Below are 26,394 nucleotides of genomic sequence, written 5' to 3' on the forward strand. Positions count from 1 at the left end.
ACACGCGGCACGGCCAAGAAGGAGGAGGGCGGCGGCTGCTCTCCCCCGGAGACGATCGATAACCCCTATGTCTCTCTCGAGTGCTTCATCTTCCTCTGACGCCTTCTCTCTCTAATTTCCCTTTTTCTTTCTTTGGTTCCTGTGAATCTCTGACCGCCATTCGCGGTGTAGTTCTTGACTTGAGAGCCGCCTTTTTGTAAATGAACCCCTATGTGTACCAATCTGTAGCTGATTTAATCTAATCGTTTATTTCTAGGGACAGTCATGAATTTTTTTTTTAAAAAATGCAATATAAATGCAAATTTCGAAATCTATATTCAATATATTCACATCCATGAAATATTTATGAAAATTTACGAAATGATTGTGTGTGAAGTTTACATATTTTGGTAGAAATTTCACAATTTATGTATTTTTTTCGAAAGTATATGTTTTTAGGCATGCGGCAGCAAGCAACTCTCCGCCGCTGCTTTCGCTCCCTCTATTTTTGCTGCCTCTTTTGAAATAAAATGTCCAAAATTTGATTTTATATATTAAATTTTAATATTTTTAACATACTGTACAGTCTATTGCTTGTCCCAATATTTTTAACCCTCTGAAAATATATTCTTTTTATATAAACTGTCCCAATTTCGTTATTTTTGGGAATTTTTTTATCCGGAAACTGAAAAACAGAGTAACACCAGATTGAAATAAGAGCATAATAGACACGTGCATTTTTTAAAAAAAATAACAATTTTGGAGCCAACCCTAGCACGTGTGAAGAGAAGAACAATATCATTATCATCCATAAGACATGAAAACGATAATTAACAAAATAGATAAAACCAGCAACTTTTGGACCGATTGTAATATTAAGCCTAACACACCCCCAAGATTGGGTCTATAATTCCAATTCTCTGATGATCCATAGTTTTGAAATTATTCGGATTGTTCCCACTCTTTTAAAATATATCGTTGAAATTTGTTTGAATGTCGTAACAAGTATTTTTTTTTTATAAATCGAAACTGTTAATACGTATAAACTTTTCAATCATCATTTCTTTAAATAACTTCGAAAGTTTACTAATTTTTTAATCCAACTAGTTTTAGAGAAATCTATGTAAATGTCTCTTCCAAATAAAGATTCGAACATGGGTTGAAACTTGAAAACAACCTTCATTTTATTATAATAGTTGAACCACTTATCAATCGGTTAAAATCTTGGTCACTTTCGTACAATCTTCTCACAAGAACGTATTTCAGACTAATCTCATACTTGATCGATCTTATCATAATGAACACTCGAAAGAACAATACACTCCCATCGTGAACCCATCCAAGCATGCACCTCAACACTCCAAATGCAGCTTCAGCATATTGTGGAACCCAAATGTGCATAAAAGAACTCTTATCCTATGTTCAAATCCAAACGAGGAAAAAAAATATGCGTAAAAGGTTCTTTGTTGGTGGAGTTACTGAGCTTCGAGGAGGCCACACCAAACACATTACATGATCCAATCGTATAGGCAAACAGGAAAGATGGGTCATAACTTAACATCGCATAATGCACATGGCCCGTTAAATCGTGACCGCTCAACCCAACAGAACTGGGAAACGTGTCAGAATCTGGGCGAGCCCCTCCTTCCCAACACGGAGCAAGAAAAGATCCCATTTGTCGAGAGCTTCGTTTGTTTTCCACCGGAATTGTGGATAAGCTCTCTCCTGTCCTCTCTCTCCCTTTCAACTGAACAACGATCCCTCTGGCTATGGCATTCGTTTGGCGTCTTATTTAGCCAAAAAAAATCCCCACTTTTTTTTTTCGTTCTGTAATTCCTTCTAACTCGGATTGTTCATCCTCAGCAGATGGCTGCTCTCGCTTCTCTCTCGTTGCCGGCGATGGGCCAATCGGAGAAGAGAGCTGCTTTCGTCCCTTCTCGCCCTCTCCCTTCAATCTCCCTCTCCCGGAGCCTTTCCTGCCGATCTTCCCGCCTCGTCGTCCGCTGCATGTCCACCGTTTCCGGTCAGTTTCTCTTTCTCTCCCTCTAGGGCTTCTATTCAACTCTGCACATCTTCTCGTCTTTCTTACGATTTGCGTCTGGTCGGTCCCATTCATTATCTGGAGATTCCGACTGAAAAGGTCTCGACTTTATCTGCGCATTTCTCCTGTAAGCTCAAATCATTTGTGCCCAGAAGAGTAACTGAAACTCTTTGGAGATTTATCAATCAATCTCATAGGGAAGAAAATGAAGAATGGGAATTCTTCTTCTTGCTCCATTGCGGAAATTACTTTCCTGCTATCTTTCCTTGTCATTCATTCGTCCCATGGCTTGTATTGGATTGCCAGATGTACCGACCGTATCTGAGACAAAGTCAAATTTCTTACAAGCCTACAAGCGGCCAATCCCCAGCATCTACAACACCGTTCTGCAGGAGCTCATTGTGCAGCAGCATTTGATGAGGTACAAGAAGACTTACCGTTATGACCCGGTTTTCGCCCTGGGCTTTGTCACCGTATATGATCAGCTCATGGAAGGATATCCGAGCGATGAGGACCGAGATGCCATTTTCAAATCATACATAAAGGCACTGAATGAGGATCCTGAGCAATACCGGTTAGCTTCCTTGCCGTCCTGTCTTTATAGATACGATCTGTTGCATAGGTTCTTTATGAAGAAAAGCACATGACCTTTCTCTTCACAGGATTGATGCGCAAAAGATGGAGGAATGGGCCAGGAGTCAAACTTCTGCTTCACTAGTTGAGTTTTCCTCTAGGGAAGGAGAGGTGGAAGCAATCTTGAAGGATATCGCGGAAAGAGCTGGGAGCAAAGAGGGATTCAGTTACAGCAGGTTCTTCGCCGTCGGGCTGTTTCGTTTGCTTGAGCTTGCAAACGCAACTGAACCGAATATCTTGGACAAGGTGACAACACCCTTTATTTGTTGCGACATCTTTAAGCTCTGCAATAACTTTGCATCAGATGAGTGATCAACTGATCTAGAGGAAGCCATATTAGCCAGTTATTGCTATCGATTTGTCTTCTTTGTCGTATCGGGTTCATCTTAGAGTATGTCCGTTCGAGTGGTCTGCACCTTACCCGATTCAAAGTCAAAACCTTTTTTTTACGCGGAAGAATGTTTTTCCGTCCCTAAGAGTTTGTGTTTGATCTCTGCGTCTCGTGCACCAGCTTTGTGCATCGTTAAACATTGACAAGAAGAGCGTGGACCGGGACCTTGACGTGTACCGCAACCTGCTATCGAAGCTTGTCCAGGCCAAGGAGTTGCTCAAGGAGTATATTGATAGGTATTGAATTGATGACAAAACCCTCTCTACCTCTGAGTACCTAGACAGATCCTGGATCCAGTATGCCGAATTTAAGACACTGAAATGTAAATGTTAGGAAGGTTTGAACTATATAACTGTCCCGGCAAACATTTTTCGGGTGCCATGGATTTCACTCTGGATATCTTCTTGCTTTTGGTTGCTCACCAGGGAGAAGAAAAAGAAAGAGGAAAGGGCGGAATCACAGAAAGCAAACGAAACGATCACCAAGTGTTTGGGGGAAAGCTTATACGATCCATCCGTGTTTGTTACATGGAAATACTAATCAGACAATCTGTGCAACTCCTGTTCTTATTTTCAGCAACTGTTTGACTGCACTGGGTTCTGTCTATCTGTTGCTTTTTATTTTTATTTTTATTTTTTTTAATTTTATTTTTGACATTGGACAAAGTTTCCTTGTTGAGTTTCGTATCTGCAAATGTCAGGTTATCTATATAGAGCTCCAACCCTTTTGGATTCATACACAAGAAAGTTGCAGCCTCTCAGAGAGGATGAAGATGACATGCTTTTTTTTCTATAACTGAATAACTCGAACCGAATACCGAAACATCCATTCCTACCGGTTATTCTCCAAATTTATACAGTCTATAGTTTAAAAAGATTTCGATTATTTTTTTGGGATTCAGCTCGAATTTGGAAAGGATTTTTCGGTTTTAAAAAAATTGTTATTCGTTTGAATTTGGTTAACCGTTATTCGGTTCAATGGAATTTGTTATTATTAATCAGATAAGCGATCCATGCTTATATCCGTTCCCTTGTCGGGCCGCCAATTTTAATTTCCAAGATATATAAATGGGCCAGCCCATCAGCTACCATCTTTGACTTTGACCTGCATCCATGGCATGATATGTCATGGCGGATAAAATAGCTCCGTTCCATGACCATGACGTTACATTTTTACTACACCACAAACGCCTTGCCACGTCACCCCTTTTTTTTTTGTTGTCCTTATGATGAATGACATTTGAGTCCACATAAAATAATGTGTGTACATACATACGTTTTCCCCCACAGCAAGTTTATTGTGGAGAAATATTTTATTTGGAAATTCAAAGTTTGTTGGTGCAGCTTTCCACCAAAAATTTAACAGATAGGCATAAATACCCATTTTAAAATTGAATTATTGGATTCGAATACAACGTGGATAATAAAATCATTTTTAAAATAGTCTGGATTTGATTCTAGTGATGGAAAGGAATATAATTTCTGGATCAAAATGATCTATATACAAAGATTGGTCTCACGTTTAGGTGGATACAGTCGAATTAAGTTCTAGAAAACTAATCTGATTATAAAGAAAATAAACTTCGCATGCTATCAATGTTTATTTATTTATTTTACAAATTCCACGTGTGATGAAAACGGCATGTTTTATGGGTTTTGCCAAGATTATTAGACCGTTTCGAGAATTGGGCTACGTGTCTAGAGACCTTGCCATATGCCATGTGTCGCATTTTGAAATGATGTCATAACATGATTAGCCAAAAAAAAAAGAAACGAAATGCATTGCTTGCGCATTTAGTTGATGCAACTACCTTCACCACCCTTATGTCTCTAACCTTTGAAAATCATGTGGCCATATCGCAAAGTCAATCCCTATGTAAAAAAATATTCGTTTACTTTAAACCCCATTTTCACCCTTTTCATGCAAAGTCAATCTCTATGCAAAGTATACCATCCTATATATATATATATATAAAGGGGGGGGGGCATATATACCATTTGATCTCATACATACACATATATATACACATATACATATTGATCCAACAAATTAATAAAGATGGGAAGATCACCTTGCTGTGGCAAAAATGGAGTGAAGAAGGGTCCATGGGCACCCGAGGAAGATCAGAAGCTCCTTGATCATATCCATTTGCACGGTCCTGGCAATTGGCGTACGCTGCCTAAAAATGCCGGTATATATCTTTTTGTAAATCTGTAGTTTTTTTTTTCAAATTTCGGCGTCCAATTAATTTTCTGTCTGATAAAGGGCTCCAACGATGCGGGAAGAGTTGCCGTCTTCGATGGACCAACTATCTGAGACCCGACATCAAGAGAGGAAGATTCTCTTTCGAAGAAGAAGAAACTATAATCCAGCTGCACAGTATACTAGGAAACAGGTAATTAAGCCAATATATTCCATCCGTTTTTTTTATTAATTATAATGCATGCAAATGACGTACGTATATCAATTGTTAGGTCATCCACTCCATAAACTGTATGTATATATATATATATATATCGAGTATAATTCTTGTTCATTTGGGCAGATGGTCAGCCATAGCCGCTCGTCTACCGGGAAGGATCGACAATGAAATAAAAAATTATTGGAACACTCATATCCGTAAGAGATTCATCGGAAGTGGGATCGATCAACCTCATGCCCCGGGCCCTGATCCGTCGAATCTTTTAAACGTTGCTCTCAACCCATCAAACTTGTTAGGGACACAAGCAATTCTTTTGTATCATGAAATCCTGAGGTTGGCCTTGTCCCCTCAGGATCATATCCACAATGTTCTGAAGAACAATAACGACGATTTTGTGGGTCAAGTTCCAAACAACAATGGCATCGAATCTTGCATGAATGCAATAATTGGTAACGGTCAAGACTTGCCGTTTTTGCCGGAGAGCTTCGACCAGGATAATCTCGGACGACCCGCTACGGAGGATGATCAAGAAAGAAACGGCGGCGGCTTCTTGAAACTCGAAATTCCCGAGGGTTTTGATTTTGATGATTTTATGTAGATTTGTTGTCCAAATAATTATTGTGTCATTCTCCCCTTTGAAAGTTTTCCGATTCTTGACGCATGCATTATATTCGTTGTTGCATATATAACATGTGTAATTTTCTTTCATTTATATTTCCAAACATGATTGGTTCGTGGATAGCCGATTATCTTAGACTTTATACTAATCTCGAGATCATAAATCAACCATATAATTTAGTAGGTACATCTTTTTTTAAAATCCGAGGTTGAACTCGGAACGAAACAGATAATTTGCATTTTCGTTCCACCGATTAAATTATCCAAATTTGGATCTAAAGATTATATTGTTATTGACACGGGGAAATGTATAACTTTGTACTTTGCAGAAAAGACTATTGAAGAGGAACAATACTAAAGATTGAGTTTGTCGTCTTAAAATACTTCTAATAAACAAAATTTGGAAAGAAAAAAACTCATGCTATTACTTTTTATTTTTACTTGTACAAAACTCATTAACACGTGATGGCACAAAGTCAATGTACATAAAATACATTTGAATCAATTACATTTACACCAAGTTACATGTATTGGTATCTATATAACAAATAATAATCTAAATGTTAATGAGCATTTACATATGCACACGTTGATCATACATACACACGACCGGTTCATTTAGATATAGACGTAAACAATCTCTTTCATATATCCATTTATATTTTGATAAAAATAAATGATTCATATAATGAATTTTGAGTTTTTTTATTCAATGGTAATTAAAAACAGTGTTGGTACCTTTTGTCGTGTTTCCTTTTTCATCTATTATATTATTATCTTGTGTTTAGTCATGTCTCATGTGGTAAGATCTCAGTTTGCTTCTGGAAGCCTAATTCCTTCGGATTTTTTTTTCCCCCATTAGTCATTAACGAGGGCTAATGACATTGGATTTTATTACGGAGATAACGAGATCGTAGAGGCCACTCTCTCCAATATTAACGCTGGGCTTTACCGCCGCAGCCCTAGCCTTCGTGTAGATCGATCGAGTTGCGGTCGAATATGGCGTCTCAGGTTCTCCCCGTTGCTCCTCGTCTTCCTCCTAATTTGGTCCTTTTTCATGGACAATTTCCATCTTCTCGTTGCAGGTTTTGGTGGAGGAGAAGCCATCTGTTAGGATTCTCACACTCAACAGACCCAAGCAGCTGAATGCCCTTTCCTTTCCCATGGTAAATCACCTCCACTCTCCCCCCCTTTTATCATCCATGGCGATGTGTTTCGATCTCAATTCTCGCCTCGCTGCTTCTGTTTCTCCTAGATTTCTCGCTTGCTGGAATTGTTCATCGCCTACGAGGACGACCCTACCGTCAAACTCGTCATCCTCAAGGTATTATCATTTTCGCCCCGAAAACCGCCAACTGGTTTCAGTAATTTGGTTTATGATCCATATTTGTCCGCCTGTAGGGACAAGGAAGAGCGATGTTGCAGCTGTTGTTCATGATATTCGTCGCGGTATGTTTGTTTACTTTTCTCATCATCACCTTTCTTCCCTTCCGATTTCAGCTATGGAGTTCTTCTCTCCGGCAAGTTACCGACTTCGTCTTCTACTAGGTCACTGGAGGCTGGGTGCCCATTTCTTTTCCAAGGAATTCGTACTGAATTATGTTATGGCAACATATAGCAAACCTCAGGTTAGCATGTTGTTCTTATCCTGGTGACAGTTAGGTCCTGTTACTTGAAAAGTTTAAAACTGTATTGGCTTCTCTACTTATTGTGAATTGCAGGTTTCGTTTTTGAATGGTATTGTCATGGGTGGTGGGGCTGGTGTCTCCGTACATGGTAGATTCCGTATCGCAACTGAGAATACGGTATCGTCTCCAACCTGCCAAGCTTAAACCTTCCAGTATCATTTCTGTTGTATTGTAGTGTAAGTATGTTCTTTGATCTATGATTTTTATTTTATCATACCATATTTTTATATTTGGATTTTGTTCTTTCCAGGTTTTTGCTATGCCAGAAACATCTCTAGGGCTCTTTCCAGATATAGGTGCCTCGTACTTCTTGTCAAGGCTCCCTGGATTTTTTGGTAACGGAAGTTTCAGTTTTGCATCTTGTTTAAGCCACTGGATGGATGGAAGATTATCTTGATTTCTCGTTTTTTCTTACTATTTGGGTGGATATTTTCTTTTCTTCTCTTGCTGTCTTGTATAGGAGAGTATCTTGGCCTCACAGGGGCAAGGATAGATGGCGCCGAAATGCTTGCTTGTGGCCTTGCCACTCATTTTGTCCTTTCGACGGTATGCTTTTCCTCTGGCCTATGTGATGAGCAGAAGTACTTGCTGGTATAGTAATCATAGTAGATGAGGATCAGTGGGGCCTTTCGCTTGATTAAAACGAGAATGTTTTTTTATGTGAGAACTACAGAACTATCATGGATACAGAGTTTGTGTGGGTTTTTAGTGAAACCTGTACCAATTAGCTTAGGGATGCTCGAGGAGCAAACTAATACACTGTTTGATATTTTTCTGATATGTATGACTTTCATACCAGGAAGGTTCAATATGTTTCCCGACGTCTCTTCTACTATTCGGTTATATTTCTGCTGAGTTGTTATGTGCCATGTGAGTACTGCTTGACAGTTTGTGTTGACTAACTCATAAGAGCCCAAGACTGAATTCGTTGATATGTAAATTTTGTTAATTTGCTTATTTCCTTTCAGCATTCAGAATAGGTTTTAAACTTGCAATTCATTTAACTGCTACTGGATAAGGATATTGTTTCTTACATAAGACTTTCCTCATAGAGCTTGACTGCATTAGAAGAAGATCTGTTCAGGGCCGGTACTGGTGATACGGCCTCCATTTCAACAATTATCGATGCATACTCCCAGCAACCTCGTTTGAAAGAGCAGAGTGCTTATCACCGGTAAGTCTTGATGATACATTGACAGTCTCTTTTATTTTGTGTTACTTACCCGGAGTTTGTAGAAGGTGTCTTTTCATGTCTCTCAAAATTCCACGGATTCTAGGCCATGTGATGGTGTTTTACTTATTAGATGGAGTTTGTAGAAGGTTGCCAGATTTTTGCTTTTGATCTTTAACAGGTTGGATGTCATCAACAAGTGCTTCTCGAGGAGGACAGTTGAAGAGATTATATTTGCTCTTGTATGTCTCTCTCTCTCTCTCTCTTTGCATGAACTAGAAATACATAAATGATATGTTCCTCAGTTGAGTGACTTACTTTTGATGGGCGCTTCTCTTATAGTGGCTAGCAATTTAATAGGTTGGTTAATTTAGGCGTGATATGTGCTTCATAGGAAAGGGAGGTCGCTCATCAAGCGGACGATTGGGTCTCGGCCACAATTCAGGCATTGAAGAAGGCTTCCCCAGCAAGCCTTAAAATCTCTCTTAGATCGGTGAGGATCTCACACATTCATCTGATACACCTTCCTACTGTTTTTGTCTTTTGAGATTGGGAGAATCATCTCCTCTTGGCCATGGTTGTGAATAATTACCATGATTCCAATGGCTTCGTCTCTTCTCAATGGAAGAGTCTAGTTGTTCATTGTTTTAAATTCCGGATTCAAAGACGTCTTTAATTGGGGATGTTTCATGGTAAATTACTTGCTTTCACTTGCTTGTTGAATCAAAGCTCTGACGATGTGTATAATTTACAGATAAGAGAAGGACGACTGCAGGGGGTTGGGCAATGCCTTATCCGCGAGTTTAGAATGGTTTGTCATGTGATGAAGGGAGATATAAGCAAGGATTTTCTCGAGGTTTCTGCCAGGATTCTCGAAACATAAAAAACTTCCTGTGGAACTGTTCTTCTGGTTTTAACTGTTGTTATCGAACAAACTGTCTTATCATGCAGGGGTGCAGAGCTATATTGATAGACAAGGATAAGAACCCCAAGGTACAGGTTCTCTTTGTGGTAATGTTGCAATGTAGGGTAATGATTCCTGTTTTATATATGCTGGGGGATTTATGTGCAGTGGGAGCCGTCGAGACTGGAGGGCATGGGGGAGAGCATGGTGGAGGAGTACTTCGAGAGAGTGGAGGAGGAAGGATGGGAGGATCTGAAGCTTCCTGCTCGTCGTAACTTGACTGCTTCGGCCGTGGCAAAGCTTTGAGAAAGGTGTCTGCTTGATGGGTAAGAAGTCGATGGAAGACATGAACGGTGACTGAGAGTGAATTGGCATATAGACTATGAATGTTAAAAGGTCATGAATTGGCATATGAACTGTGAATAACACCAAATCATTGATAAGTTTACTTAAAAACACACGATTTGTTGCGAAATATGTGATGTCTCTCGGTACAACCTTATTTACCACATGAACATTTAAAACTTCCTTTTAAAATTTTCGTATCAAACCTATGAACAAGCATCGTTTTAGGATTTTAATTTCAAAAGATTAGACTCAAAAGGATTAGGGCAAAGGTTTTGGCCCATCATTAGACAAATTAAATGTTCGGCTTGCCTCGTGTGCAATACGTTCCAGGGTACCCTACGTAATATAATCCCAAGACAGACGAACTGACCTCGACAAAGATCTTTGAATGGAACATCAAAACATACGTTTCAGCTTTTCACATTTTTCCGACAGCAGATGCTATGCTTTTGGAAACATCGGATCAGCCGCCGCCACCTTGTTTGCTCCTTGTTCCGTTTTCACACTTGCTTCCTCCATTCCTGCCGGGGGGCTCACTTCCGTCACCTGCAAAGTCACTACCCATTCATTAGCCCTCTCACCACTTTTATGCAACAATAATCTCATTGTTTTCTTTCAGATTGATTGAACTTTTATTACCACATTGGTGCTTCCACTCTCATCCATGGTTGTCTCTAAACCTTTGCCACGCTCATTCACTCCTCTCTGTCCATCCTACGCACCAATTTCCCATGGAGAGCAATACCACTTTTTCACTTAGATGAACAGATGCAAAACATGTAGAATTCTTCTTCTGATGGACATATTTTAGTGTTGTAGGCAACCAAAGAGAGATAAGAGAGGAGGATCACATGGTACCTGGTCCTTTCTGTCCGGTTCAACCACTTCTCGTTTTACTCTGCTCGGTATAGGTTTGCTGCACGATGGCAAATCAGGCGAGCAATCTTGACACGGAAAAGCAAAACAAAAAAAGTAATGATAGGTTCCATCCATACCGGTCATCATCAACATCCATATCTGAATCTGGATCCCATCTCTCATCTCCATCTTCTTGATCTTCGTCTCCCTGTGACTCGCAATAGGAAGTATATGTTGTAACGCTAGGAGTATGCGGAAGAAAGAAACTTTTACTAGAGAACAATTATACAAACGAGAAACAAAATTCTACTCGTAAAACCATTCTAGACAAGGAATTCTAGCTGTAAAATTTTCAGTCTAAATAGGTTATAGTAACATAAATCAACTCTATCAAATACCAGAAGTAGGAATGCACGGAAGAGTGAAAATCGAAATTAGACAGAGGAACACAACTCAAATCGCATTCCTCAACATACCTCTGGAACCTCTGTTTCTGGTGGCCTTTCCTGAAATTGTACACTCGGTGCATGCTGAAGCGTAGAGAGATTTTCTAAAAGGTCATTACGGATCTCTTCAAGCATCTGGCGGGAATTCTTATTTTCCATGTTACTTGGGGCAACATGAAGAGTGTAGTCCGGACCAAAATATTCATAATATTCATGCTCTGGCATCTTGTCATCAACTTCAACTCCAAGTGCAACCCCTGTCTGTATCACATATAAACATCTTCTCACGATTAATTCCTAAGACAACAAAGCAGCAAAAGTCCTAAAGCTGTTTGAGTGAGAGAGATAGAGAGAGGGCTACTCTCTTTCTGTCTCACTACAAAGACCAAGATTGTTTCTGAAAAACTATTACTTGAAATACTAAACAGATAAAGGTACCTCATAACACCAGCAGCGGGCCACATTTCGGATGGTATAACCACCACCACCCAAGAGCAGCAGGGGAACGTTGAAAGATCTCATAAATTTGACGCATTCTGCGTGACCTTTGATTGAAAGATTAAAGCATCCCAACCTATCACCAGATAATGAATCAGCGCCGCATTGCAGAACCACAGCGCCTGGTCGGAAAACTTCCATCACCTTTCCCATGATTGGTTTGAACAAATGATGGTAGCTCTCGTCATCAATACCATCATCCAGTGGGACATTGAGCGAGTAGAACTTTCCTTTCCCATAACCTATATCCTTTATATGACCTGTACCAGGAAAGTAATCCCCAAATTTATGAAACGAGACCGTCATGACCCTGTCAGTAGTATAAAATGCTTCCTCAACTCCATCTCCGTGATGAATATCAATGTCAACATATAGAACACGCTGCAAACAAAATGAGGAAAAAATATAAGTTCCAGGAGCCATGAATAAAAGTGCATACATACATTCCCGAATGAGAACACTTGCCATGACCTAGTAGTTCTAAGCTAGTTAAGTCAGAAGGTTTCAAAAAAATGGCAACAAGACAAACCTCATGCTGCTTAAGGAGCTCCAGGATAGCAAGGACGATATCATTGACATAGCAGAAGCCGGAGGCCTCACACTTTTTAGCATGATGAAGACCACCCGCCCAATTAATGGCAATATCGCAGAGGCCGTGGTTAAGCTTGACAGCTCCACCGACAGAGCCACCAGCATAGGTCTGGCAAAAAGAGTAAAGACCATCAAAGACAGGACAATCCTCACCGACGTTGAAGCGTTTGAGTTGGCGGATCTGATCTTGCTGAGTTTCGGGGGTGATACTACGAAGAAAGGAGACATAATCGTCGGCGTGGAAGCGGCAGAGGTCACGATCACGGGCAGGAAAGGGCTTGAGAACCTGCATATGCTGAAGGAGGCCGTAATGGGCGAGAAGGGCGTGGGTCATGCGGATGCGGTGGGGCTTCATGGGGTGACCCTGGCCATAGTAGTAATTGCCGACCTCGGGGTCGTAAAAGTAACAGACTTTCCTCTTTACACCATCAGGGCCTGACGGCAGCGAATTGCCACCAGTCTCCATTCTTCCTGTATACATATGGGTCCGACAGATCAACAAAGAACCAGGCCATATACAAACAAACAAGCAAAAACCCTAAGACAAAACAAAGGGAAGGCGAGGAGCAACCGTATCAGCTACACAACAACTCTACCACTAATTGTTTCGAAGCAACGGAAAGTGAATTTGTTTGAAAATCGAAAGCAACAGCGTAAGCACCAGAGACCGAGGAAAGGATCCAAAGCCTAACGGCGGAGAAGAAGACAAACTACAAACGACCATATAGCAACTGGCATAAACACAGATTCGTACCGCTTGATGGCCTTCAGTGCAGAACTCTAAGGTAGGGTTAACTTGTGTTGTGTGTGTGTCTCTCTAGAGAAGTTTGGCGATGTCGGAATCTTGTTTCTCCCACAGGGCTTCGCCCCCTGGTTTTTTAATTTTCAAGCGGAGACGGAAGCGCAGTATATGTCCTCTCTAGAGTAATATCGGCTCTCTCTCCAGTTTCATCTCGATTGGGCCTTTTTGTGAAACCCAAACAACGCCTGCACAGATCCATTCAGGCCCACTGCGTTGCCAGACGCTGAAATCATTCTTCTCCTTTTTTATTTTATTTCAATTCTCCGACTCGTACGAGATTCCAAATTTGGGACACATTCATACTTATTTATATATATTATAAAGTTTTATTCACCAGGGCGTGACACGTGTATCATTTTAAAAGTACAGTTCTATTCACCAGGGCGTGACACGTGTATCATTTTGAGTTTAAAATGATTTTTCAAATCACTCTCTACACATTAATATAACACACGTGTTTCGAAACTTTTTTAAAAAAATTCTCTTAATACATGATTAATTTCATTCCAACTACAAGAAAAAAATGATGCATCGAATGTGTGTGTATATAATACATTGACTAATTTTTTTTTGCATACATACATTGATACATAGCGTTATATTAATTTCATTGTATTTAAAAAATGCAGAAATGCTCTCCGTCTTCTAACCTTTTCACTAATCTTACATTATGTGTATTTAATATAAAAAAAAGTAATTAATGCGGCAAAGACCAAATATTATTTTATAATTATAGTATAAATTTTATTAATATATTTATTTAGTATTTAATGAGGCAAGATTCAAGGAACAAACCAAATCCAATGTATGTAGATTAATTAAGGTATGAAGTCCGAGACGATGTATGAAGGTTGGGAGGCACAAATATGTGTACGTATTTGAGTAAAAATATGTTTACTCATTTGGCAGAATGGAAGCTTATGTGAAGTTGGATATTGGATGAAGCAAAAGAGAAAATCTGTCACTTCTTTGGAAGCCTCTGTTTCTTAGAGATGATTGAATTTGTCTTACGGAATCCTATGGATATTGGAGTTTTCCATTTTTTTTTTTCCTTTTTCAATTTGGTTGGAAATAGAATATCTACAAAGCCCATCAGGATTCCTGATATGTGATGTTTTATGGTGTATGTAAAATTATGTCTTGATTGGAATGATCAAGGTCACTTTTGAATTGCTTTTTATTTCATGGATGCTCTTTCTCTTCTATTAAAAAAAAAAATGTTTACGTTGAGTGGTTTGATTTTGTTCTCATAGTAGACAATATGTCTCAGATTTTGCATTCCTTCTGTTTCAGTTTGATTAATCGTGAGAGAGCATTGGATTCTCAGTCAGGTTTTATAATATTTGGTGGAATACTTCCATCAGAAAGCATCATTCATTACATCTTGAAAATAGTTACTCGAAATCATATGTCTCTCTTTCTGCAACTTTTCAACAGGGTGTAAGGCAGAAAAATTATCCTTCTATAATGAACTATCTAACCATGTATCACACAATTATAGTGTATGACTTTGTCTTTTTCTTTTTATCATAAATTGTTAAAAAAAAATAGAAATATAAAACAATATGATTATGATATTATATTAAGATAGCTTATTAAATGATTCATGGTCTATCATCTTATGTTTTTTTATCAAAATTAATTAGAATTTAATTTTTAATCATTGTGGATGATGAGTTTCTCTTTCCACTCTATTGAACAAGACTAAATAACCCTCGACCACAATGAGGGAAGGAAAGGGAGAGACCAAAGGTCCGAGCACAAGACTAAACACCACTTTCTCTTCATATCTATACATATGTCTATATCTCTTTTACATAGTTTAATCATGTATTATTATTATTATTGTTGTATTGAGAAAATATTATAATTAGGGAAAATTATTTTGCTCTATTAATTGATTCCAAAAGATCTTTTCACATGTGTTAACCCGACATAAATTGACCAAAAAATACAATTTAGATATAAACAAAAACAAGTGGATTGTGTATGTATTCTCTGCGAAGAGGCTCAAGAAAGTCATTCACACTTATTTTTTGCATGCCCTTATACTTGGACACTTTGGAACTTTTACGCATCCAGGTGCTGGACATCGCCCCTGGAAGATCTGCAGCTTTGCATTTCGTGGTTGAATAGCCAAACAGACAGATCGTGCAACCGCTATCTAATCGTCTGCCTAATCATTCAGGTGTTAGTATACGAAATCTGGAGAGAACGAAACTTGAGAATTTTTGCTGGTACAAGAAGGACATTACAGGAGATGCGCATGTACATCGTCAACATGATTCGTGATATCTTCCTTAACATTATGTTACAGGATTGATATTACCTGTGTGAGAGTTGATTACTAGGGGTTATTATCTGAATATTGTTATGTAGTTAGCTTTTAACTGATTATTGGGCAGAGAATATACAGTCTGAATATTGTTGATCTTGGATGCAGGCATGCTGATTTTGTAAACAATATTTTCGGTTAATATAAGAAATCATATTCATACAAAAAAAACAAATTTCAGCCAATAAATTAAAATGTAATTAACATATTTTTTATTTATATAAAATAATCTATATTCTAAATTTTTGTCAATGATAAGTGATCTAAAATAACTTCATACACAACATTTATAGATAAATTATACTCTCTCCGTTTCAAAATAATTGTTGTTTTAAGTTATTTTCCATGTTTAAAAATATTTGTCATTCTTCATTTTCAAGATATTTTTTTTATAATAGTTTCCAATTTTATCCCTATCAAACTCCAATAAATTATGAATGATAACATTGTTTTTATCCTTAAATAAATTATATTAGATTTCAAGAGTTTGTGATTCAAAGAAAATGTATATCAAGATGTGCAAAATATATATCCTTTATTCGATACAAATATATTATTATATGTTCCGATAAAAATTATATTTGGTTACAAAATTATAGAATCTACCCAAAAATTCTAAAAATTTACTTAATACTCTTATTATTTAGCTACTAATTTTAAGGATTTGATTTTATAAAAACATATTATATTTCTATATCAGAAATCTCGATTACAATTTAAAAAAATTCAGGTCAGAAAAATCGACCCGATTTTAAAGAATCTAAAAAAACTAAATTGTGTAAGAATATGCTAGTGTCTATGGGTTTTGGTTTTGAAACAATACTTATCTTAAAATCCATACTCTAAGTGAAAAATTAAACAAATTAAGTCGTATGAAACGATGACAGATCTGACACGTATGAGGAAACTAAGTCAAATTTTGAATCGCAGAATCAAAGAGGTTAGGAGGATCGTTGAAAAATTAGATAAAACAATTAGGATGATAACAAATTTAATAAAATACATATCGAATTAAATGGAAAAGTCTAACTATGACAGTACTTAGTTTTAAATTTTTAGGGTAAATGTGACCACATCTTAATTTATAAAAAAAATATTGACTTACATGTTAATGAAACAAATAAAAAAGCCACATGATTAGTGTTGTATCTCATGAATTTGGCTGAATTATATAGATATCTATAAAATTTAAATATTGATGAGATTATAAAAATTAGTATTATACCAATATTTTATTGTGAATGTTTATTAAATTCAATAGATTATTATTACATTACTAATATTAATTAAATTTATATTATTGATTTTTCTAAACTTTCAATAATCATATTTTTAAGCCATCACTCGATTAACAAAAAAATAACTTTTAAATAGAGTCATAAAATTTGATAAAATATTAGTATGAAATTCTATATTCTAATCTTTTGGTTTATACTATAAATTGAAAAATTTAAATAATATAAATTATAAATTTTAAAAAAAATATATTATATTTAAATTTAAAAATAATAAGAAATTTTTTTTAAATATATATATATATATTTAGTCCGCGCGATTCGTGCGGGTTAATAACTAGTATATAAAAAAAGAGAGAATAATACAATCATCATCACTATTTCACTATCTCGTATCGGTTTTGTATTAGCAGTATGACCAATGCGCAAGTACATTCCAAGACCACAAACAACAGTAAAACCCAGAAAGAGCCTCACCGTCTCACTTGTTCAAAAGAACAGAATAAACAAACATAGTTCTCTTCTTCCAAGGGCTCACCAGAGGTCAAAATGGACGATAACCATCCTATTCAATTCTCTATTCACCAATTATCGGACCTATACACACACGGAACATGGTGCGTAGAACTTCCGGAACTTGTCCCGAGCTATGCTCACTCCTCACCAGATCCACCAGCAACGGGAACAAACTCGCTGCCTGCCTCTTCAAGCTTTCCCTTTTCAGTCCGCTCATTACCTTCAAGGCCGACACGACTAAGGGCGATCTGGCCGCCGCTTCTTCTTTTGATGCTGCCCCCATCGGTAGAATGCAGTTTGTGGTTCGCTTCGTTTTTTCACACTCTATGGCCAGAGACATTGTGCACCTCAGGTAGATTTCTAGTATTTTCATGCACACTTCCACGAGTTGGGATTCTACATTCAGCTCATCGGACAACTGTGGATTGCATGTCAGCAAATCCCGAAGAACGTCCAGGTAGTTCTGGTACGAGTCATTTTCAAAATGAAGCATGGGCGGTTCAGAGAGCTCAAGGATAGAGCATGCCCTCCTCACTTTCTTCTGCAGTACGATATCAGAGTTCAGCTCCCCTGCATGTGATGCACTTGATGACAGTATTTCGAGTAGCACTCTTATGTGAGATGCCGTCAATGATTCCTGATGGATTCTGTAGAGATCAGTCACAACCTGAAAACATGACAAAAATGTAGAGTTCATTACAAAATTTTGGTAGTAGTGGAAAGGCTGAAAATCTCTGTTCTGATGGAAAAAAAAGGCTATCCTACATTGTGGAATATTCATTGTGAATACATTAACAAAATTAGTTTTACTTGTTGCGGGTTCACCTTTACTCGCTTGATTCAAAACTTGGCCAGTCGCTGCACAATAAAGAGTAGAACTAGTTGCCATACCTGAACAACTTGCAACTGGACGGCAATGTGACCCTTTGTTCTCGAAACAACATAAGACATAGTTTGAAGGTCATCCTCGTCCAGGTCATCGTCATTGCTAATGTCCTGATCAGACAACACATCCTCGTCTGGAATGTCATCTATGGTTCTCAGTATCTTCATGAAACTCGACAATGTCAATGAAGCAGCTTCTTTCAGAGCCATAAAAATCTCCCTCCACTCATCTTCCGAGAAACTGCCACCCAATTCATCTGCCAACCGCAGCAATGCTGCAACACCAGCTACTGTAGGACCTTGGACTGGATTTCTTATAAATCCTGCAAGTAATGATACCACACTTGACAGCTGAGACCTTATCACGTTAAAAAATCTGACGAATATGTCCACTAGAGATTGTGCTGCCAGAGCCGAAGTCTCAGCATCCCATGGAACTCCTTCAGAATGGGGAGATAAAGCTGAGAGCGAATCGTGTTCATCTTTAGAAAGCATGTCGTTCTTGCCCCATGTACTATTAAATATTGGATAAATAACGGAACTGAAAACACCAATCCAGAACGTGCGAGAGAAAAGATGACCATGATCCTTTAGAATGTCAAAGAGAACTTCCAAGGAACTCTTTCGAATTGTCGATCTTGGATCAGATGTTACTTTAGATAATCCTGAAACAAAAATTAAAAGAAGTTTCTTAAGAATGCAGGAACTTGTCTCTTTTCCAAAAATAAAATTTCTCACCAACTAATTTTCAACAAAACAATGTCCCCATTAAATTGGGCGACCAATCTACAGAACATACTAGCATTAATTCATAAATGTATCTCAATATTGAGGCATTACTTGGAATAAGTTACCTGTGAGTAACGGAACCCAATACGATATGTTCTCATCTGCATCTGTAAAACTCTTGATACTGTCGTCTGTCACAGGAGTGCTGGAACCACTCAACCTGCTTTTCTCATTCCAAATAAGTCCCCCGTCTGCAAGTTTTAGAGCACAAAACCGTAGAAATGCTATTGCATTTAAGCTAACATCGCTGGTAAACCTGCTATTTGTGAAAGTTATAAGGCATTTAACACAGTGGGTAAAAGTTGTTGTCTCTGTCTCAGTGATATAAGAAAAATATTCTCGAACGATTTTTTCCATAGTCTCAAAGGCCAACAGAACGATATTCTTCCTCTCATCAGCTGCAGCAGTAGTGAAAACCTGAAAAGGTACTGGCCCATCAGTAAAACATGCTGATTGATACAAGCATGACTACAGAAACAACTACTACATGAACAGATAATTTAATCAGCACAAAATCTCGGTTCAACTGCTGTTACCATAACAAAATTTAGCAGGACATCTAATCATTTAAAGCATAGCAAATGCTGGTTATTTCTCATCATATTCCTATCGCAAAGTTGCTATCAGGTGTGAACCCAAACTTCTGTATTTCTGGATATTGTGCTCACTTGAAAGTTTATTGAGCTTCCTACAAGCTCATCCTAGGATGCTAGATTAAGACACTTTGGGTAAAAGAACCATACATTTGAAGGTTGAATCTCTCACTTCATAGTTTAATTCATATATAGCAGACAATGGATTAGAAGCACATAGCCAATCGGGAAAACTAATAGCTGGGGCGAAGAGAACAAGAAACTATGTTAGTCAAAACAAAAATTTAACATACCTTGAAAACACTTTTCCACCCTGATTTCACATTACTGACACGGCTAAGTACCATTTGAGAAATGCACCGAACTATTAATTCCCTAATTTCTGCAGAACTGCTTTTCTGTATAACAATGACAAATGGGCGGAGGAATTCATTCTGGAAGTTATAATTTGCCAGCTCCTCACGCTCTAAAAACTTCATAGAAAGTTGTCGCAGTGAGTCCATGACGAATATTGCAACTGACAGATTCTCTGACAAGCCAACTGATACAAAAAAATCTGACAGGATACTCCACATCCTTGACCAGACTAGCCTGATGCGGTTCATATTGTAGTGACTGTAACAGTAGAAAGAAGGAAACTATATTAGAAGTCAACATCTTAAGAAACTCTCATGGAGCTTATTCCATATTCAGTTTAGAAGGAAAAATTAGAAGTAACTTGTGTGTTCTAATGAATAAGTTTCAATGAAAAGAATCTTACGCAATCTCAACTAATTTTGTGAGGCTAAATACTCGAGGATCTGTAGGAGACTGCAATTCTGACATTGAGACTTTGCATAATGCTTTCACGAATGCTACTATAGCTTCACTGTTCAACCTCTGGCTATGAGCATAGACATGGTTCAACTGAAAGCTTCCAATCTGGTCAAGTAAATTCAAGTTTGCAATAAAGTTAGTGATTTGTTCCTGAGTCACAAGTGCCAGCGCATTTGGTCCAATTGTACTGCTGTCGTACGAACCCCCTCGGACAACAGCCATCACAACTGGATTCTGGAGGGCACCTTTTTTCTTTAAGTTTGGAAAACCCAAAGCCTTCTTCTCCTCCGATTCAGCATTGGATGTGGCTAAATAAGTTGCATCACTCGGAGCACCCTCGCCCAATAATTGGAGATGCTCGATTCTTGAAAGGCAAGTCAGAATATGCTCCCAAGCATCTTGTAAGTGATTACCATCTTCAATGGCAATAGCGATAATAGCCTGAAAACAAAAGCTATTAATGACAATAGTGCACAGAGGCAAACTGGCCAAATTGCTGGTCCTGATGTCAATCAAGGACTATGAAAAGCTCTACAACAGCATAATAAAAGCAGAAAGCTGTATCAGGGGAAAAGAAAAAAAACTGAATGCATGCTATGCTTGTGCAATGGCTCAGAAACATAGATCTGACGAAAGAAACAAAAATGGAGCAGCAGTTCCCTTCTAGGCGGTTATTTCAACAAAAAGACGCTTACTTTTACAGCATCCACATTCTTTTGCTTCATATCTGCTGCACAGTGGAGATTTGTAAACTTGGCCATAGAAGTGACAAATGCATCTCGTTGGGTTTGCATACCCATGACTGCAGTAACATGCACAGCATAGCGGAAGCCCCGAAGGCATTCAGCAGTGGCAAGCCTGTCATCACTCTGATCAAGTGTGACGCTAAATGCAGCTAACATTGGTCCCCAGGAAGCTTCAACCATAAAACGCAATATCGCAACATCAGTCACAGCATGGTAAGCTGACCTACAAGACCAAGAAAAAAGAATCCAGGTCATAAGAATATTACTTGAAGCAACTCATTGCATGCAAGAACAAGTTATTATTCCCCACCAGGAAGACACACTAAAATGAAAGACAAATGAACTTACTCTGATTTTCCTGACTTGGACGTGAACTGTTCCTGGATATGCTTTATAAGAAGACCATTAGCACCTACTGCTTTTTCTTCTGTCTGTTTCCAAGAAACCAGATTGAGTATACCATCCAGACCTAGTAGTTTATTCAGGCTATTGGCTTGCCTGCTTTGAGGAGCAATAGAATCAGAGCTCATCTTAATTTCGTTTTTGACAATGTGATCATAAAGGACACCCAGATATTCTACAGGCAGATCCTTGCCGTCGTCAATTCCTCGGTTATTTCTGATAAAATCAGCTTTGGTCATCTGAAAACCAAAAAACAGGGAAACATGCAATGCAAGCAATAATAGGTTACAATAAATATCTTCTTATAAAGCAATATCCAAAACATTTCCAGTATTTTCATGGAAAATTTTCTGAGCGCAGAGGTAACCACAATTTCAACACTTGCAATCCAAAAGGTAATTGACCACGGAAGGAAGAAATTGTAACAACCAGAAACACACCTTCTCTTTTACCATACTATTGTGGGCATCAGTGTTCAGCATTATCACAGAGTAGGCAAGAACATATGCTGTATCAGCACTGCTAAATGAATTTGGATCGCATTTGCAAAAGCGTTCAGCAAACTTTTCCATTATGCGGTCGATTTTCTGTGCTTCCCCGGGAAGCCTGAAGCCCCTTAGGAAAAACCTAATTGCTTCACCAAAACCCATGCCCTTGAAATCAAATGAGTCCACATAGGCATGCATAACTTTCATTGGAAGCTCCTCTCTTTCACCCAAATAATCACCAATCATGGTTGCATTCAAGCCTGCTGTATTTCTCAGGAAGAATGCTATCTCCCCCGGGGAGCTGCCGACTTTTTTAGAGCTTATTAGAAACTCAATACCCTTCGCAGGCTTTCTATTGAATAGAGAGATGCCTTTCTGCATTATGATGTAAGTCAAATGAAAATAAGTTTACCATATAGGATAAAGAAACAATTAGCTTAGTGCTTCTAAAGAAGTAATATAAGACCTGAAGTTCAATCTTGTATGCCCTTCTTTGCTCGAGGGTTGATGCATCTGATGACTCTGACATCAAGTCTGGGTGAAAGTCATGATCCACTGTAGCTCCTTCATCTCCATTTGCATTTGAATGGCTGTCTGCTGATGCTTCATTTTCAGCACTCTTAGGCAGAAGTGATTCTCCCATGCTCAATTGTTGGTCCATCCATGTTCCCATTACCTTGACAATGCTAACCAAGCACTTCACAGATTCATGCCGAAAAGTGATATCCTGGACAGGGGACAAGGTCGTTGATGAACCAGGTGGTGGCCCTAGAGCGGTCTTTAGAAGACCGTTGACAATCCTGCAAATATCTGATGGAATTATAGCAGCTTTAATACGTTTTATTAAAACACAAGGCACTAGTGGAAGGTAGAGTTGAAGCATAAGATACACGTCTGATATCTAACAAGTTCAGTTGAGGATTTCACCCATACAGCATTTTTCTTAGTAGTCTAGAAAACAAGAAAAGAATAAAATAGCATGGAGAGATGAAAAAAAGGTCCTAATACCTTTCAAAGATGTTTGGCGACTCCACATCACAGTCGAAGTTCACAAATATATCAACGATTAGCTGTGGATCTGTAGAGATATTGTTGAGTACGTTAAGGACAGTCATTTTCTGCAAGAAACTTGGCTGAAGAACATTTTCAAGGACCCGGAGGATAAGCATTGGGAAGAATATGCCAATTTCTGATTTCAAACCCGATCTGAATTTTGTCAATAAGCTGGCGAAGATAGCACATTGAAGTTGGAAAATAGACATAACAGACAAAGCACTGTTCTTTAGCAGCGATAAGCAAAGATACTGCTTGATAGCATTCAGAAACCTGCATAATTTAAGAAGAATGCTTAGCTCTTGAACTCATGCCCCAGTGAGAGACGGCAGACTAATGCACATCACCTAGGTAAATATAACCTAAGAAATGAAAGAGATAACTTGCCGTTCGTCAGAGCGCCATATAGGGCCACCATTATCGATGATGACTTTGAGGAGTTCCAGAGACAAAGTCTTACCTCTCACGAGAATCTGATCATCAGTATTCTCTTGAGAAGAGAACTTCATAGACAACTTACAGAGATTTTTGAAGAGAAGGAATCCATCTTCCCGAATCTTACTTGTGGCACCATCCTCAGGGCTTGTCCCACTGCGGGATTCTACAGGCATAGCAGAGGGATCTTCATCATCCGGTGGTTCAGGAGCACTATCATGCAAGACGAGCCTGAAATCGGGAGGAGGAGGAGCTGCTTCGCCGGCGGACATGACGTCGTTGATGAAACCTTGGCAAATATGGACGGAGTTGCCTTCGTTGACGTTCTTGTCCGTGATGGCGAGCAAGTCGTTGACGGAAACCGTCTTGACAGAAACATCCAGAGAATTCGCTTCGGATCTGGCGAAGACGATGAGCATGATTTGAGCGAGAACAGATTTAGCGCAGATCTGGTTGGTGCCGCTGAAGCCGCCGAGGTAGACATTGTAGCAAGTCCGGACGAGATTGAGCAAACAGTCGCCGCGGATGAGGACGGAGGAGGATCTGACGGCGGCGAGGAGGACGCGAAGAACGGAGAGCTCGATGGACTCATCGCCAATGGAGCAGACCTTGCAGACGGAGTGGATGAGCTTGAAGAGAAGGGAATCAGGATTCGAGGAATGGATCTCACCGCGGAGGAGGGAGAGAGAGAAGAGCTTGAAGGAGCAGTCGAGAGCAGGCTCGAGAACCTTGGGGTAGGAGGTGTCGAGGGAGACGAGGAGAGGCTGGAGGACGGAATCTGCGTCGGAGGAGGAGAGACCGGAGAGAGGGGAGGAGGGATCGGGAGAGTCGGAGAGAGATTCGAGCTTGTCGAGGACGGATTTGCAGGCGGAGACGAGGAAGGTGTGCTTGCGCCAGGCCGCGTTCTTGATGATCTTGTCCAGCGATGGCCCTATCACGCGCCCGCACCTGGTGGCGCCGCCCAGGCTCTGCGACGACGACATCGACCACCGATCTCTCTATCTAACAGCACATTTTCCTATTCAATTCACAGGGGGGGGGGAGCGACAAATCTATTACGCCCTCGGGAAAGATTGTAACATTGTATTTTACAGTAGTACAGGCATTTCATCAAATATTTTTTATTTTTTTATTTAATATCGAATTGTCTACACTTTAAAAAATAAGTGTGTTTTCCAATCGTAACATGGATATTTAAGTCCCAATTGAGATGAGCCCACAGGTCGTTAATGGGCTCAGAGTGTGAAGATGTGGGCGTAGGGAGGGAAAGCCGAGGATGATGACAGTTAGGGCCGTTGAGGGCAAACCCTATCTCAATCTCACTTGTCACTCCATCAGCCTCAAATTCAGGGATCAGACAGAGCTCCGATGATGTTGGCCACCGGAAGCTGTCTCTCATGGCGGAACTTCAACCTCGGACCTCCATGTCTTCCACTCGCCTCTGTCAAAGCCGTCGTCTCTTCCGGCGTATGGTTTAATCGCAGTAATACTATCTCCCCCCTCTCCTGTTCAGCTCGTACCTCCGTTCCTGACACTGCTCAGATCCAGAGCTCCACTGCCCTAAATCGTAATCTCTCTCTCCCCTTAAATTGCTTGGTCGTTTCCTTGTGATTGATTGATTGATTCTGTACGCATACGGGATCACAGCCTGGTCAGAGTTTGCTGGAAACGTGTCCGGAGAATGGGATGGTTTCGGGGCAGAATTTTCAAGCGAAGGACAGCCAATAGAGCTGCCTGAATCAGTGGTTCCAGAGGCCTACAGAGAATGGGAAGTAAAGGTGTTCGATTGGCAGACACAATGTCCAACTCTTGCTCAACCGCTCGAGCCGCCCACCATGGTTTACAAGTCCATCAAGCTCCTCCCCACCGTCGGATGTGAAGCTGATGCCGCCACCCGTCACAGTATCGACGAGAGGACCATCGGAGGAGGAGGTGCTGATTCTGACAACTGTTTCTCGGCGTCCGCATTTGGGTATTCAGACACTGGCTCATATGTGGCAGTGTGGCCACTTGAGAATGATAATGATAATAACAACAATCTGTTGGAAGTGGAGCATTGTCTGATCAACCCAAATGACAAAGAGTCTCGGGTGAGGATTTATCAGGTCGTCCGATTAGTAGAAACCAGAATGGTGCTGCAGGGCATCAAGGTGTTCCGCGAGCAGTGGGATGGACCGTTCAGAAACGGCGATCAGCTCGGTGGGTGTGCCATTAGAGATACCGGGTTTGCTTCCACACCAACCACACCAGCCTCGGAAGTGGTCGGTGCTTGGACAGGTCTTCACTCTGCTGCTGCCATTGATGCCTTTGATTCAGTGAGTTAGCCGGCCATAACAGCATACCCTGCTCTTTCAACTGTGTAATAGACTGATGAGGTTGTGCTCTTGACTTTCAGAGCTGCAGCATTCAACAAGTCCGAGACAAAAAGGGGATGGAGTCCGTGAGAGATGAAAGAGACATTGTGTTGCTTCCAAAGGGCCTATGGTGTTCGCTCAAAGAAAACAGCGCCAGCGAGACCGTGAGTGCTGTCGGATGGCTGTACGAGCAAGGCCGTGCCGTTACGTCCAGATGCGTCTTCTCCTGTGATTCTAAGCTTAAGGTAATGGGGATTTTCCCCCCATTGGTAACCACCACTCTCCTGGCTTAAACCGTTTCTTCTTTTGGTAAATCACGTCACATTTGCTTTTTTGACAGGAGATATCAATAGGGAA

The 26,394-nt window shown here is 39.6% G+C and overlaps 7 protein-coding genes across 9 annotated transcripts in view; 5 read left to right on the forward strand and 2 right to left on the reverse strand.

Moving 5' to 3' along the window:
• The window catches only part of LOC104804072 (translation initiation factor IF-2), a 1,706-nt gene extending 1,445 nt beyond the window's left edge, over positions 1–261 (forward strand). Inside the window, exon 2 of the mRNA XM_010528226.2 lies at positions 39–261. Coding sequence (XP_010526528.1) covers positions 39–99 — 61 coding nt within the window. The 3' untranslated portion in view covers positions 100–261. The remainder of the gene's footprint in view (positions 1–38) is intronic.
• Positions 262–1,679: 1,418 nt separating this feature from the next.
• Positions 1,680–3,765, forward strand: LOC104804073 (protein THYLAKOID FORMATION 1, chloroplastic). Its single transcript, XM_010528227.2, has 5 exons — positions 1,680–2,002; positions 2,327–2,594; positions 2,683–2,899; positions 3,165–3,280; positions 3,470–3,765. Exons 1-5 carry the CDS (start codon positions 1,846–1,848, stop codon positions 3,582–3,584), a joined length of 873 nt encoding a protein of 290 aa, XP_010526529.1. The 5' UTR covers positions 1,680–1,845; the 3' UTR covers positions 3,585–3,765.
• Positions 3,766–5,097: 1,332 nt separating this feature from the next.
• LOC104804074 (transcription factor MYB3) lies at positions 5,098–6,197 on the forward strand. The gene is made up of 3 exons (XM_010528228.1): positions 5,098–5,235; positions 5,310–5,439; positions 5,590–6,197. Exons 1-3 carry the CDS (start codon positions 5,103–5,105, stop codon positions 6,062–6,064), a joined length of 738 nt encoding a protein of 245 aa, XP_010526530.1. The 5' UTR covers positions 5,098–5,102; the 3' UTR covers positions 6,065–6,197.
• Positions 6,198–6,971: 774 nt separating this feature from the next.
• On the forward strand, positions 6,972–10,307 carry LOC104804075 (3-hydroxyisobutyryl-CoA hydrolase 1-like). The gene is given in 15 exon segments (XM_010528229.2): positions 6,972–7,095; positions 7,170–7,250; positions 7,340–7,408; positions 7,486–7,495; positions 7,498–7,533; positions 7,633–7,712; positions 7,806–7,889; positions 8,023–8,107; positions 8,233–8,318; positions 8,825–8,946; positions 9,125–9,185; positions 9,338–9,436; positions 9,698–9,799; positions 9,895–9,936; positions 10,016–10,307. Coding segments are annotated over 15 exon segments (1,107 nt in total). The 5' UTR covers positions 6,972–7,083; the 3' UTR covers positions 10,154–10,307.
• Positions 10,308–10,438: 131 nt separating this feature from the next.
• Positions 10,439–13,485, reverse strand: LOC104804076 (histone deacetylase 19). Its single transcript, XM_010528230.2, has 8 exons — positions 13,343–13,485; positions 12,527–13,059; positions 11,938–12,378; positions 11,530–11,760; positions 11,191–11,261; positions 11,054–11,111; positions 10,835–10,909; positions 10,439–10,741 (listed from the first exon to the last, which is right to left on the reverse strand). The coding sequence occupies exons 2-8, from the start codon at positions 13,052–13,054 to the stop codon at positions 10,637–10,639; spliced, it is 1,509 nt and encodes a 502-aa protein (XP_010526532.1). The 5' UTR covers positions 13,055–13,059; positions 13,343–13,485; the 3' UTR covers positions 10,439–10,636.
• A 3,833-nt stretch (positions 13,486–17,318) lies between these two features.
• Positions 17,319–24,728, reverse strand: LOC104804077 (brefeldin A-inhibited guanine nucleotide-exchange protein 1). Of its 3 annotated transcripts, none has more exons than XM_010528232.1 (11): positions 23,636–24,727; positions 23,204–23,521; positions 22,662–22,995; positions 22,148–22,570; positions 21,654–21,946; positions 21,255–21,528; positions 20,504–21,000; positions 20,037–20,358; positions 19,216–19,567; positions 18,368–19,026; positions 17,319–18,143 (listed from the first exon to the last, which is right to left on the reverse strand). In XM_010528232.1, the coding sequence occupies exons 1-11, from the start codon at positions 24,664–24,666 to the stop codon at positions 17,538–17,540; spliced, it is 5,109 nt and encodes a 1,702-aa protein (XP_010526534.1). In that variant the 5' UTR covers positions 24,667–24,727; the 3' UTR covers positions 17,319–17,537. The 3 variants fall into 3 exon arrangements, with proteins under 3 accessions (XP_010526534.1, XP_019056936.1, XP_010526535.1); XM_010528233.1 differs by having other exon boundaries at positions 18,051–18,143; positions 18,302–19,026; positions 23,636–24,728; XM_019201391.1 differs by lacking the exon at positions 23,636–24,727 and having other exon boundaries at positions 22,662–23,005; positions 23,204–23,330.
• A 192-nt stretch (positions 24,729–24,920) lies between these two features.
• The window catches only part of LOC104804081, a 1,748-nt gene continuing 274 nt past the window's right edge, over positions 24,921–26,394 (forward strand). Inside the window, exons 1-3 of the mRNA XM_010528241.1 lie at positions 24,921–25,250; positions 25,331–25,998; positions 26,079–26,282. Coding sequence (XP_010526543.1) covers positions 25,052–25,250; positions 25,331–25,998; positions 26,079–26,282 — 1,071 coding nt within the window. The 5' untranslated portion in view covers positions 24,921–25,051. The remainder of the gene's footprint in view (positions 25,251–25,330; positions 25,999–26,078; positions 26,283–26,394) is intronic.

This window comes from Tarenaya hassleriana, unplaced genomic scaffold, assembly GCF_000463585.1.
Source record: "Tarenaya hassleriana unplaced genomic scaffold, ASM46358v1 Cleome9, whole genome shotgun sequence".
In the NCBI taxonomy this organism is placed as follows: domain Eukaryota; kingdom Viridiplantae; phylum Streptophyta; class Magnoliopsida; order Brassicales; family Cleomaceae; genus Tarenaya; species Tarenaya hassleriana.